We start from the raw sequence: 13,622 nt of genomic DNA on the forward strand, positions 1-13,622 counted from the left end.
TCAGTTCATGTATGATGAGTACAGTGGTGCCTCACAAGATGAAAAGAATCCGTTCTGTGATTCTCTTCGTCTAGCGGTTTTTTCGTCTTGTGAAGCAAGCCCATTGACAGATTAGCGGATTAGTGCTATTAGCGGCTTTTAGCGGCTTATCTGCTGATCGGATCAGCTGATAAGCAGCTTAGCGGCTTAGAAAAGGGGGGGGGAAAGGGGAAAAAAACCAGCAGGAACTCGCAAGACATTCTCGTCTTGTGAAGCAAGCCCATAGGAAATTCGTTTTGCGAAGCACCTCCAAAACGGAAAACTCTTTCGTCTAGCAAGTTTTCCGTCTTGCGAGGCATTCGTCTTGCGGGGCACCACTGTAGTTCCATCCGTTGCTTGGTGCTACCACAGTTGCCTGGCTTCTGGGGTTTTTATTGCTTTTTGTTTTTAATGCAGTCTGATCCCACCTTAGCCACGTGCCATCCAGAAACCTCAAAAGTGAAGAACACTGGCTACACCTGCATTTCGTGAGCTTTGTATCCATTCTGTTTTTCAAACAGAATCTTGTAAGTAGACGTTGGGCAGAGCTTGGGGCAGGTGTAGCCGATCTGCTGACCTTCCAGATGTTTGGGGCAACATCTTCCATCATCCCTACTATGCATTGGCTTGGCTGACTTGGGGTTGATGGGAATTGTAGTCCGAAACGCTGGCTACCCTCTGGTTTAGAGCTTCTCTCTTCTACGCCCCACCTCCCTGCAACTTGCACAGGTCCATCCTAAGCTCTGCTGAATTTGCCTCTTTGCAAACGCAGGTTGTAGCAAAAAAAAAAGTTTGCTGTTTTCACCAGGTGTTTGTATTGATACAGGCTGGTTGCTTTTAAACCCCTCCACCTTGTTCATCCACTCAGCGACCTGTTTCCACAGGAAATGCCTGAGTTAACGCCTTAGCACTGGCCTGAAAAGTTTGAGAGCAGGAATGGGGCAAAAATCCCACACCAACACTCTCCCCAGCAGGCTGTGCAGACAGCATAGTTCATGTATATCCTGTAGTCATAATGCTGGGTGAGTTGAAGGGGGCTGTGCACTTGTTGGATGTGCATTTACCTCGCCTTTAGATGCTCATGCAGGTTTGCCTGTCTTTAGACACACTTTTGATAACATAAACACATGAATTTGAAAGCAGCTTATTCCTTCCCTTCCACCTCCCCCAGGCCTTTACACTAAAACTTCAGTACTAAGGTGTGTATTGCTAGGTTTTCGGATGCTCGCCCCATGAGTAAGAATGCGATCCCCAAATACATGCAGTTTAAGTAGACTGGGTTAAAGGCACGAACGTGCTTTAAGAATAGGTTGGTGCTCGAAATCCCCCAGCGGCCAGTCACCTTTTGAGACTGGCAACCGACCTTTTGCGAGCAAGTGGAGATGTCTTGTTGCCAGGTTTGGCTGCTGACACCTCTCTCTAGTTGGATGGTGCTGCTGCGATGCCATGTCAGGCAGCTGGCTTGCGGAGCAGTGCAGCCCCAAAAGAGACACTTCTTTTGGTACTGAGCTGCCCCACAAATCAGCTGGCTTGTGGAGCACCAAAAGACCTGCCTGCTGATTCGTGCAAAAAAGGAAAGAAAAGACTAGATATTTGGTTGTTTAAAGGGCCATTTGGGGAAGAGCTTGCAAATCTGAGTTTCTAATACTGCTTCTACCTCCCCCAGGTTTTACACCAAAACTTCAGTACCAAGATGTGTGTTGCTAGGTTGCAGGATGTTTGCCCCCTAAAGTAAGAATGTGATCCCCAGATACATGCAGTTTAAGTAGACTGGGTTCATGGCAAGCAAATTAAGAAGATTAAGCGATGTGATAGCTTGGGAGGATGAAGGTAAAAACCAGGTCACAGTCCCCACCACCACCTGTTTCAGCAACAGTTCTCATGATGGGAGGGCCATCTTGGTGAACAGGGCAGAGATGAAAACCTCATGCCCAGAAGCCTTTGAAATGGAAGCTGCGGAAGGTTAAGCTGGCATGCTAATTCCCTGTGCTGCACCGTGCAGCCCTTTTGCACAGGGGAAATGTGGGGAGGGAGGGGGCTGGGGAAAACGCAAGGGGGTTGATCTTTAACTATTTCTAGGTGCTTGTATCCAGCAACTTCCTAGGCCTCTAGAGCCCGTGTGGTGTAGTGGTTAAGAGTGGTGGACTCGTAATCTGGTGAACCAGGTTCGCTTCCCCGCTCCTCCACATGCAGCTGCTGGGTGACCTTGGGCCAGTCACACTTCTTTGAAGTCTCTCAGCGTCACTCACCTCACAGAGTGTTTGTTGTGGGGGAGGAAGGGAAAGCAGATTGTTAGCCGCTATGAGACTCCTTTGGGTAGTGATAAAGTGGGGTATCAAATCCAATCTCCTCCTCCTCCTCTTCCTATTCTTCTTCTTCTTCTTCTTCTTCTTCTTCTTCTTCTTCTTCTTCTTCTTCTTCCGAATTATTCTGGTCTTCACAAAGAATGCACTTCCCCAACTTAGTTATTTGTATCACACACCCCCCAACATAATTTTTTTGAATTTTTCCATTTGTTTCGCCTTCAGCCTGCATATGTTCAATATTTTCAGCTCTTGGGGAAGTTGTAGAGTTGGAAAGGGCCATCTAGTCCAACTAAAGAATCTCTGGCAGACGGCTGTCAAACCTTTTGTTTAGGATCCTCCACTGAAGTAGAATCCACCTCCTTCTGAGGGAGTCCGTTCCACTGTTGAGCAGCTCTTGCCATCAGAAAGTTGTTCCTAATGTTTAGTTGGAAACTCCTTCCTTGTAATTTGAACCCACTTGTTCAAGTCCTACCTTTTGGAGCTGCAGAAAACAAGTGTTCCACTTGATACACTTTTAGATATTTCATAGAATTGTAGAGTTGGAAGGGACCCTGAGGGTCATCCAGTCCAGCCCTCCACAATGCGGGAATTTCAGCTCAAGCATCCATGACAGATGGCCATCCAACCTTTGCTGAAAAACCTCCAAGGAAGGAGAGTCCACAGCCTCCCGAGGGAGTCTGTTCCACTGTCAAACAGCTCTTACTGTCAGAATCTCCTTTCTTATAACTTGCCTCAAGTCCCACCTTCCAGAGCAGTGGAAAACAAGCTTGTTCCATGTGACAGCCCTTCAGATATTTGAAGATGGCTCTCATATATCCTCTTGGTCTCCTCTTTTCCAGGCGAAACATACCCAGCTCCTTCAACCGCTTTTCATAAGGCTGGTTTCCAGACCCTTGATCATCTTGGTTGCCCTCCTCTGCACATGTTCCAGCTTGTCAACATCCTTCTTAAATTGTGGTGCCCAGAATTGGACCCAGTATTTCAGGTGTGGCCTGGCCAAGGCAGAATGGAGTGGGACTATCACTTCCCTTGATCTGGACACTATACTTCTGTGGTTGCAGCCTAGAATAGCATTACCTTTTTTGCTGCTGCATCACATTGTTGACTCAATATTAAGCTGGTGGTCCACCAAGACCCCTAGATCCTTTTCACATGTACTGCTAGTAAGCCAGACGTCCACCACCTTGTATTTCAGCATCTGCTTCTCCCTGCCTAAGTGCAGAACCTTACATTTGTCCCTGTTGAAATTCGTTTATGAAGATGGCTAGCATCTCAGCCTTCTCTTCCATCTATATCAAGCTCCCTCAATCATTCCTCATAAGCACTTCCCAGCCACATCAGGCTTGTAAAGTGCAGGAAACCAAACAGCACATCAGTATCAGGCTTTCGTTCCATAAATTAAGTGGTTGAGGCTATGTAACGGGGAGGGAAGAGGAATATAAAATCTGTATTAACCTGCTCCGTGGTATTTGCAATATCATAAACATGTCTCTTAAAGGTTTCTTTTGTGTTGGAGGAAATGTATTTTTGCCTCCACAGATTTCCCCCTTGGAATAGTGAACAGTAAAACGCCTACAGGTCTCAAATGATTAGGATTCCTTTTGTGCACGTTGCTCCGTCGTCATGAAAACTACAGCTCCCGGCTTGTTAAGGTGCTGCTGCTTCCTTGAACCTCACATGCACACACTGCTGTGGATGCCTGTTTCAGGAACTTGTCTTACTGTCGGCTTGAAATCCGAGTTGGTTTCTTAGACGTGCGTTGCACGTTGGCTGGGTCTGTACTAGTTCAACTCCTCTGTCGCCCCTCCCCTCTCCCCAAAGAAAGCGTTAAAAGCTGAAGTCCCAAGTGGTGGGTAGGGAGGCAGTTATTTCCAATTCTAAACACTACCCCAACTAAAATCCTCAAGATTATTTGGAAGAAACTGCCATTATGAAGGAAGTGGCGTGAAGTTATCAAGGCTTCTCCTTGTAGGGCGTACCTTGGGAGAACTTGCCCATCAGCGAATCTGCTTGGTCCACTTTTATGGTCTGCTATCTGAGGGCGTGACCATAAGGGAGGTGTAGGGGTATAAATAATAAAATTATTATTATTAAAATGTCCTGCAAAGCTGAGCTAAGCCTGCTTGTGTACTTTTGGGAAAGGGGTCCTGCTAGATGCATTTTAGAGCTAGGATGGGCAAGAGGTAGATGGGGAACTGTTGGCTCTTGGTGATTTTTCAGTAGAGGGGGAAAGGGTTTCTGACAGCAGCAACAAGAAGGCTCCTCTCTGCAAATTAGGCTGCTAAGAACATAGGAAGAGTCCTGCTGGCTGTCCAGGTCAACATCTTGTTTTGCACAATGGCCAACCACATGCGGGACACAGCGCCCCTAAGAACAGTTGTGGGAAAACCAGGACAGTGTCTCTGCCCAAAAAGACTGCAGTCAGTTCTGAGACCGAAAGGTTTTTTGTGGTCTGCGCAGATGCTCGGCAGAACCTTGTTCCTTCAAAGTGTTTCACAGTGTTTTGCACTTAGCTCCTGAGTTTCTTTGTGAATACCACAGTTCTTGTGAGCCTGAAGATGGCTTACACCTGGCTTTAGAGACTCCCAATTCTGGTATGGGTGTGTATACATGTATGTGGAAGAAAATGGATATTAAAAAGAAAAAAAACTGAATTGGGGAACACTTTGGGATCAGAGACAAGGTGGTTCCAAGACATGGTTCCAGAGGCACAAAAAACCCCAAGAACTGCCCTCTCCCATGTGCCCATCTGGATTGAAGTTTACCACAGCCCCCCAAACAGCTGGTGATACCATTTTTGGGGACTGCAGCTGCAGGTATGCTGTCTGGGGCTGATGGCAGCTGTAGCCCAAAACATCTGGATTCACCAGCTTGGGAAATAAATGCCAATCTTCCAGGAAGTTCTCTTGGAGAAACCTCACTGGAGTGGACAACTCCGATTCATTTTCAGCGCAGTTGATGGAGGCAGGCAAGGGTTTATAAGTCTGTGCCCCAGTGGAGTCAGACATACCCATTTCCTACTCTGTTCCCCATAATTAGCTCCCAATCAGGCCACCAGCAGGGATCGGAGGCAGCGGTTTGGTGACGCCTGTGGTTAGGGCTCTGGACTACTGATTCTGCCTGCATTGCGGGGGTTGGACTAGATGACCCTTGGGTCCCTCCCAGCTCTACAGTTCTATGATTCTGCCTTCCACGCCAGGAGAGACCTGGACTGCACTTAACACGGGACGTTTTGCATGACTCGAAATCTTCCGCCGGGTGAGCCGAGAGTTAAATCCTTCTTTCCTTCCTTCTACAGTGACGTCTTCAGGGGAGGGTGGGATTTTTGGAGCTGAGTTGTGTCATATACTGTGCTCACTGCTGTTGGCTGTTTTCGGATACTTCCTCCCCGTTTTCTCAGCCTGCAGTATAAATTTCCCCTTGTGTTCTCCCCCCGTCCTCCCTCCTCCTATCTCGGCATAAGGAAAATGGTTGTGACCCCAGGTTGAAGTATTAAGGATTGCTTTGGAATGATATGAGAGCATTTACCAATGTAGAATTATGCTGTATGTAATGTATATACGGAGAGAGAATGTATTTTGTTCATTTTTTTTTCTTAATAAAAACAAAAATCAATACCCATCTTGTCACGGGAATCACTTCTTGCAGCGCTTCGGTAGAAATTTTGGTTTTGCTGCTTAGTTACCTAGCGAGATTTAAAACACGAACCTTGATTTCAGAGGAAGAGAGGAGAACTAGCCCCACTGTGGCTGTGTGGAGAGGATCTCTTCCTTTAAATTCCTAGGAGTTTATCTCAGTGAAGACCTTACTTGGAAAATAAATACAACCCAGGTGGTTAAGAAAGCCCAACAGAGACTCCATCTCCTCAGAGTATTGCAAAAGAACGATGTCAATCAACATTTGATGATCTTCTACCGGCCCACAATAGAAAGAGTCCTTTCATACTGCATCACAGTGTGGCACGCTGGTTTGACATCAACTGATAGGAAGTGCCTACAGAGGGTGGTGAATACAGCACAAGATATTATGGGCTGTCCCGTGAATCCGCTGGCTGAAATAGCGGAAGAACGTTGCCTCAGGAGAGTGAGGAAAATTCTCAGGGATGATTCACACCCTGGCCGGCACTTTCTTGATCTCCTGCCCTCAGGCAGAAGATATATAGAAGCGTGATTAGTCGCGCCAACAGGGTAAAGAACAGCTTCTATCCATGGGCTGTTAGGCTGCTGAATGAAAAGATAACAACAGGGCAACTGACTTTCGGGTTTGGTGGGTGTGCGTCAGTAAACGAGGGGAATTAAGACTAAGAGAGCAGAGTGGGAGTTGCTTGTGTAATCTCACTGTATACAAGTTGTACAAGTGACAATAAAGTATTTCAATATTTCAGTATGTGAATGTATCACAAATCCATCCAGTTGGCTCTCCTCTTGCAGCGACTGCTGTCCAGTGTTAAAAGTCACTTGAGTGTAGATCCATTGAAATCACTGGACGAAAACCTTTCACAGGCTGAGGGCCACATTGACTTCTAGATCATGTGCTAGGGGCCACTGGCCAGTGAATGGGGAGAGGGAAGCAATGGGATATAAATTTTATCTTTGCATATCAGGCCCCTTTTTGTAACCACACACCCTTGCCCACATGTACATTCTGTCCCCCCCACCCCTTATAAAAGGAATCTTTCATTTCCAGACACTGCACTTCCCAGTTTTGAGATGCAGATATAAACCAGTTTAATCAGGCAAGTTTAGAAACTGGAAAAGAGATTTTGCAACGTGAGAAAGTCGTAAGATTTCCCAACCACCGCCAACTCGTGTGACCGGGGGGGGGGGGAGAAAAAGAGGGGCCACCAGCCCTTCACAAAAGAAACTTTTATTGACAGAAATAAGTGGTGTCTTCAAAATATACTTTGTAGGAAAATGCAACGATAATCTTTACAATCCAGTTCCTCTGTTAAAATCCCAGTGTATATCAGACTCCTGTTTCAGCGCAGTTAAGTGCGCGCTGAGGAAGCTGCACAGTGCATAAAAAGTAGCATTCAGATGCATTATTACACAATCAAAAGGGGCTAGGCGCACATTGCAGTCCATTCGCAAACGAAAACTTGCATCGAGGACCCGTAGGGTACAGTTGAAAATACATTGGCTCTGGATGAGGGAGACTTGGTGTCAAATCTGGGGGCGGCTCTGCCTTCTCTCCCCCCACTTTTTTAAAAAATAAATTTTTATTAACTTTCTTTTCTGTCATTACAAACATATCAATAACATAGAAATTACACATCTTCACTCCTCCTCTCTCCCCTCAACCTGCTTCGCTGTGTGGTTTTAAAAAATAACGACATCAGAATCCTGGAGCCACCAGAAAGTACGATTTAACAAAAAATAGTAAATTGCAGTAGCAGCAATAAAAAACAAACAAACTGGGCAATTGGCGGACCTAGCAGTGTTCCCAAATTGCTAGTACCTTCGTAGTGCCATGTTGAAGGGGTAATTAGAATTCTCAAAATTTAAACTTTGCGGTCGCTTTTGGGTCCTTGTCTTAACCAGAAGTTCACATCTTTCATTTGCATGAACCGGGTGTGTGTGTGTGACTTATTTTTGCAATCTCGGTCTCCTTTGCAACACATTAAAGCACCCTTTCGAGTAACAGCACACCTGAGAAATAGCTGGAGCAGAGCAACTAACATAACCAAATAACCCGATCTAACTTTTTTTGGGACTGAATTGTTGATAGTCTAGTTGTAGAGGAAGAAAATCGGGGAAGTTGCAAGAAAGTCTGTTTTCCTGTCCCCCGTCCCCTTCAGATTGTCTTATATCTCCACAGACTAGTAACTGGAGGAAAATCTATTTGCAGTACTTTCGTATTTTGTCCCCCTGACCCAATATCAGAAAGAGGTGCATATTTTTGGGCGTCTGAATAGGTCTGCTCTACATTATATTAAAAAGAAGGGTTGTAAGGCAACCCCTGATCTCTTGACTTACTCTGCAGATCTGACAAACAGGCAAAGGACTCTCTAACGCCCTCCGTTTCCATGGTGACAATAGCAAAGTGCCCTTTGTCCTTTGGTGGAGCCCTTTGCCCACAATGTGCACCACAGCTGCTCCCAAGGCACATAATACAATAGGAAGGCTCTCCTGCAAGGATGGAGACTCATAAAATCAAGAGTGCAACCCTGGGCAATACAGGAATCTCAACGCATCCAATGTGAAACTATACCAAATCCTGCTCTGCTTTGCAAATGTGCGAGCTGTTTTATTGCTGCACCTTTTATTGCTGGGGGTGGTGGACTAGATGACAATTGGTCCTCCCCCGAAAAAAACACTACAATTCTAATTTCTGTGACCTTTGGACCACACCAGCCAGGCTGAGGATGGGCGTCTTGTCATCTGGGTAACCCTTGACCTCCACGCACACTGCGCAGGTTTGCGTCCCAGAGAGGTCATTTTGGTGCGGCTAACACAGAGGTTTGATTTGACCCCCGGAAGCGCACTCCATTGTCTCTCGAGACAAGTCGGGTTCCAGCACCAGCTAGGAGATAAACCAGTGGCACTTCTACTGGACTCCAGCTCCCATCAACTCCAGCCTGCAAGGGATGATGGGAGTTGTAGTCCAGCAACACCTCGAGGGCCACATTAGCTTTGGCTGCTTTGTTGAGGAAACGACGCTTTCACTGGAAGGTGAAGTAAGTGGGCTACTGATGTCACTGCCCCATCCCAGAGCTGGTACCCACTTGAAAGATCTGAGCTGCGCAGAATTACACTCCGATCTCCCCCATGCCATTACTACCTCGGTCCAGTATATCTGAAGGAGCATCTCCACCCCCATCGTTCTACCCGAACACTGAGGTCCAGCTCCGAGGGCCTTCTGGCGGTTCCCTCACTGCGAGAAGTGAGGCTACAGGGAACCAGGCAGAGGGCCTTCTCGGTAGTGGCACCCGCCCTGTGGAACGCCATCCCACCAGATGTCAAAGAGAACTACTACCACCAGACTTTTTGACGACATTTGAAGGCAGCCCTGTTTAGGGAAGCTTTTAATGTTTGAGGCCTTAGTGTATTTTAATATTGTGTTGGAAGCTGCCCAGAGTGGCTGGGGAAACCCAGCCAGATGGGCGGGGTATAAATAATAAATTATTATTATTATACCTCTTGACACACCTGGCTAAAGCGAACAGGTTCCTCTCCATCCACTAGCAGCCATGCACTAAGGAACAAGGGTCTCAGAAGCCCTTTCCTTGGAATGGGAAGGGTGGGTGAGTGATGGAGGCAGAGATTGGGATAAGGAGACGTATTACCATATTCGGCCCCCTCAAAGCTTCCAGTTGCCAGTCTCTTAAGAAGAGACCTTGGTGTGAGCCTACAAGACAACATTAATTTTCTTATGGCTATAGCAGAATGCCAGAAATAGTTTCTTTAAAGATAAAAAATCCGTGTGGCACAGCCACACACAGTCACTCTAGTATTTATCAATGAAGATAGGAAAACGTTACGCTGATCTTTTCTGCAAAGGCAAGGTATTTAATAGGAGCTGCTAGAATCCCCTTTTTCCTGGAATCTCCCTGGGCTGATACAGGAAGATGCAAGGACTGAGCACTCTGACATTTGAACGCTTCCTTCCTCCTGCGCCGAATTCAAGCCGGGCCAGTAAGAGACTCTAAATTCACAGCCTCTAAATTTACATCTCCTGCCCAGAGAATGGCTTTGCCAATGTTTGGGAGTTGGGAGTTCCTGTTCAAATGGATTAGGAACCTACCGATTTTTGACGGCGGGTTCCAAAATTATATTTGACCTAAGATACAATCCAAATAGCTGTCATAAATCTGCTTTTAAAAAAGAGGGAGGGAAGGAAATATCGAAGGATCCACCCATCTTCCCATTGTCTCTCCTCAGAGGACCCACAGCTGAGGGAAGACAAAGGGGCAGATTCATCAAAAGCCATCACATTGTCTTTTATTAATGGGACTTAAGGCATGTTTTATCTCATTCTTAATCTTTGTCTTCTGAATAGGACTAGGACAGGGTCTCATTATTTTTTTTAGCCGTTTCCGTTCCTATAACTTATCTCGAAAAGCATGATGAGATGTTCTCAACAACTTTCCCGTATCAAATGTGCAAGGGGACGAAGAAGGGACTTGCGATGGGTTCAGAACAGTTGCAGGGTTGGTTCCTTCCGCCCACGGCGATTTGTATAAAGTCCATAAGAGCATCTCATTCGATGATTGTGAAATCCAATAACTAGGCTTAAATTAATCGACGCTTTGGAAAGGTCATGCTTTCCAAAGCATGACAAGAACAATGTGGGATTTTTTTTAAAAAAGGGCAAATTTGGGAGCACGAAAGGCTTTGGGCCATCATCCAATTCCCTTTCCACAGAGATACAAGCTTCCCTTTGCAAACGTTCCACTGTTTCAGACCCCCACAGCTAAGATCCCCTATTGCACATGCAAGTTAGCTCACTCGGTAGCTTTACACCCTAAATTGCACCATTAAATGGGTTTATGGATCAACCATGCATGTCAAAGGCACAAAACCCTCCACCTTCTCTTTCGATAAAAGCAACGGGTGGCTGTTTCAACTTGCATTGACTAAATATTGCTATAGCTATTATTAAGAAGAAAAACATGAGATGCTCTTGGAAGGGGAAGTGCGCAGATTAATGCTGATCCCTTTAGCTCAATGCATATTATGTCCTCCCCTCTTTTTCTCTTTTTGATATTTAGTCCTGGAACAGTTTTCAAAGTGGGCCTATAAACCTTGCTCCGCGCCTTGCCTTGCTCCCATGTACAAGGCGACGGCCCACAGCTTAGCGGTAGGACATCTGCTCTGCATGCAGAACGTCTCAGGTGCGATGCCCCGACATCTCCAGGTAAAACTGGTCAAACCCTGGAGAATCACTGCCGCCCAGTGTAGAACAGTATTGAGCTAGATGAGCCCAGTGTCTTCTAGTCAAGTATAAGGCAGCTCCTATGTTCCTGCATAGAAATCTCTCTCCTGAAATCTGAAGTTGTGCCACTGGGCTAATGCTCCAGTCGTAGTCCGTTTGGGTTTTGTGGTGCTTCATTCTCACAGACACAAAAACCCCGGGCCCAAATTTGCATTCTACAGGAAGAATGCAAAAAACCCTGAATCCTCCTTGCATGGCTGGCACAGATTCACTGCAGGCGCCAGCTGTTGCAAAATGCTCACGTACTGGAACGGGCTAGTTAATGGCCTGATCCTGACCTACGAAGATCGGGAGAATGTTTTTTAATGCGTGGAGAAAACAAGTGGAGTGATAGGACGACCTGGGGTGGGGCAGGTAGAGAGAGACAGCCTTTTTTAGCTGTGCCCTGTTGCCAATATTCAGAGTCTCCTGTACGCCGGAGCCCAATACACCTCGGGTTTTGCATATCTGGTTGAGTTTTTGCATAATGCGCCCCCCTGCGGCCGCTAACCGTGAGGGAGCGATGCCTTGTCAAGCTGCCTGCAAACGGCAGAAGTTAAGCTCCAACTCTGTCCTCTGAACAGGCGCTCCTACCTTGTTCTCTGCAACCATGAGAACTAAAACCTTGGCTCCTGTTAAAATGAGCATCACATCCAGCCTTGCTCTCATGGTCCCTTGGCATCCGGAGGGGGAAGGGAGCGGGAGAATCTCCTGTCTGCCCTGCTCAACACTTAAATAGGAGGCACAGTCATTAAAAATATATATATATGTACACATATACACACACCAACACATAGAATTTGCTTAGAAAGCTAATGGGATTTTAGACAACAAAACCAAACAAACAAAACAAAAAGGATTTGGCCACGGCAGATGCCCCCTTGACAAATCCTCTCGCCCAATAACCGCGAGGCCTCTTCTGCATGTCGGCACTTGTGGCTGCAAGTTTTGAGTTTTCCGTGTTTTTGAAATTTTTGCTTAGCACAAAGTTCGTTCTCTCTTTAAAAAACGAAACAAAAAGCCCCAAACAATTATAAATGTGTGTCCTCTTCGTCCTCCAGATCCTCTTTCGTTAGGCTGTCCATGGGGACGATCCAGCTGTCTCCAAGCTCCCCGTTCAGGTTGACCTTCTTCTCCTGCATCTCCGAGGAGGTCTCCATCACTTCCAGGGTCGGGTTGTCGTGGTAACCGTTCTCCATCGTCTGAAGTTCCTCGGTCAGGCGCTGCTGTAAGGCGGGGACCGGGGGGTTTGGGTAGGAGACATATGAACAGGGACTGAAAAAAGCTGAAACCATAGAGTTGCAGTAAGGTAAAGGTAAAGGTTTTCCCAGTAGCGATGTATGGAAGTGAGAGCTGGACCATAAAGAAGGCTGATCAGTGAAGAATGGATGCTTTTGAATTATGTTACTGGAGGAGACTCTTGAGAGTCCCATGGACTGCAAGAAGATCAAACCTCTCCATTCTGAAGGAAATCAGCCCTGAGTGCTCACTGGAAGGACAGATCCTGAAGCTGAGGCTCCAATACCTTGGCCACCTCATGAGAAGAGAAGACGCCCTGGAAAAGACCCTGATGTTGGGAAAGATGGAGGGCACAAGGAGAAGGGGACGACAGAGGACAAGATGGTTGGACAGTGTTCTTGAAGCTACCAACATGAGTTTGACCAAACTGTGGGAGGCAGTGGAAGACAGGAGTGCCTGGCGTGCTCTGGTCCATGGTGTCACGAAGTGTCGGACATGACTAAACAACAAAGGTAAAGGACCCCCGGACGGTTAAGTCCAGTCAAAGGCAACTCTGGGGTTGTGGTGCTAATCTCGCTTACCGGCCAAAGGAGCCGGTGTTTGTCCACAGACAGCTTTCCGGGTCACTGTGAGGGAAGCCAGAGCACACAGAAACACTGTTTGCCTTCCTGCCAAAGTGGTACCTATTTATCTACTTGCATTTTGTCATGCTTTCGAACTGCTAGGTTGGCAGGAGCTAGGACAGAGCAACAGGAGCTCACCCCGTTGTGCGGATTTGAACCACCTGTTACGATATTGAAGCAATGCAACCGCGAGCTACTGCTAGCTTGAAAGCAAAACATAATGGGAATGTTGGGACTGTTCCGTGGGAAACAGAGGGACAGTCAATTCACAGTGCAGAGGGCACCGGAATTAGCTCAGAGTGTAATATGAGCTGTACAGGAAGTATACGAGGAGTTTGTCTCTCGGCTGTTGGAGTTTGAAGAGAGCAGTCATGTTTTCTGTAACGCTGCAAAGACAGAAATAAAGAAATGTAAATACGTTTCTGTCTATCTCTTTCCCCTGCCGGGGGTGGGGGCAACAAAGGGTGTGTGTGTTCTTCTCATGCTGAGAAGGATCGCCTATCGCGACCTCTGCCTGGATCTT

At 46.7% G+C, this 13,622-nt stretch overlaps 1 protein-coding gene and 1 long non-coding RNA gene across 3 annotated transcripts in view; one reads left to right on the forward strand and one right to left on the reverse strand.

The window, feature by feature from the left end:
* Window positions 1–364: 364 nt before the first annotated feature.
* LOC309541489 lies at window positions 365–5,943 on the forward strand. The gene is made up of 2 exons (XR_014223743.1): window positions 365–3,665; window positions 3,701–5,943. It is a non-coding gene; the product is annotated as an uncharacterized lncRNA (long non-coding RNA).
* A 1,231-nt stretch (window positions 5,944–7,174) lies between these two features.
* The window catches only part of PODXL (podocalyxin like), a 74,400-nt gene continuing 67,952 nt past the window's right edge, over window positions 7,175–13,622 (reverse strand). The window contains exon 8 of one of the 2 annotated variants that reach the window (XM_082239097.1): window positions 7,175–12,460. In XM_082239097.1, the coding sequence (XP_082095223.1) occupies window positions 12,269–12,460 (192 nt within the window). In that variant the 3' untranslated portion in view covers window positions 7,175–12,268. Of the gene's footprint in view, window positions 12,464–13,622 lie in introns of both variants that reach the window. The other variant, XM_082239096.1, reaches the window with a different exon arrangement.

This window comes from Podarcis vaucheri (assembly GCF_965113315.1).
Source record: "Podarcis vaucheri genome assembly, chromosome: 10".
NCBI lineage: Eukaryota > Metazoa > Chordata > Lepidosauria > Squamata > Lacertidae > Podarcis > Podarcis vaucheri.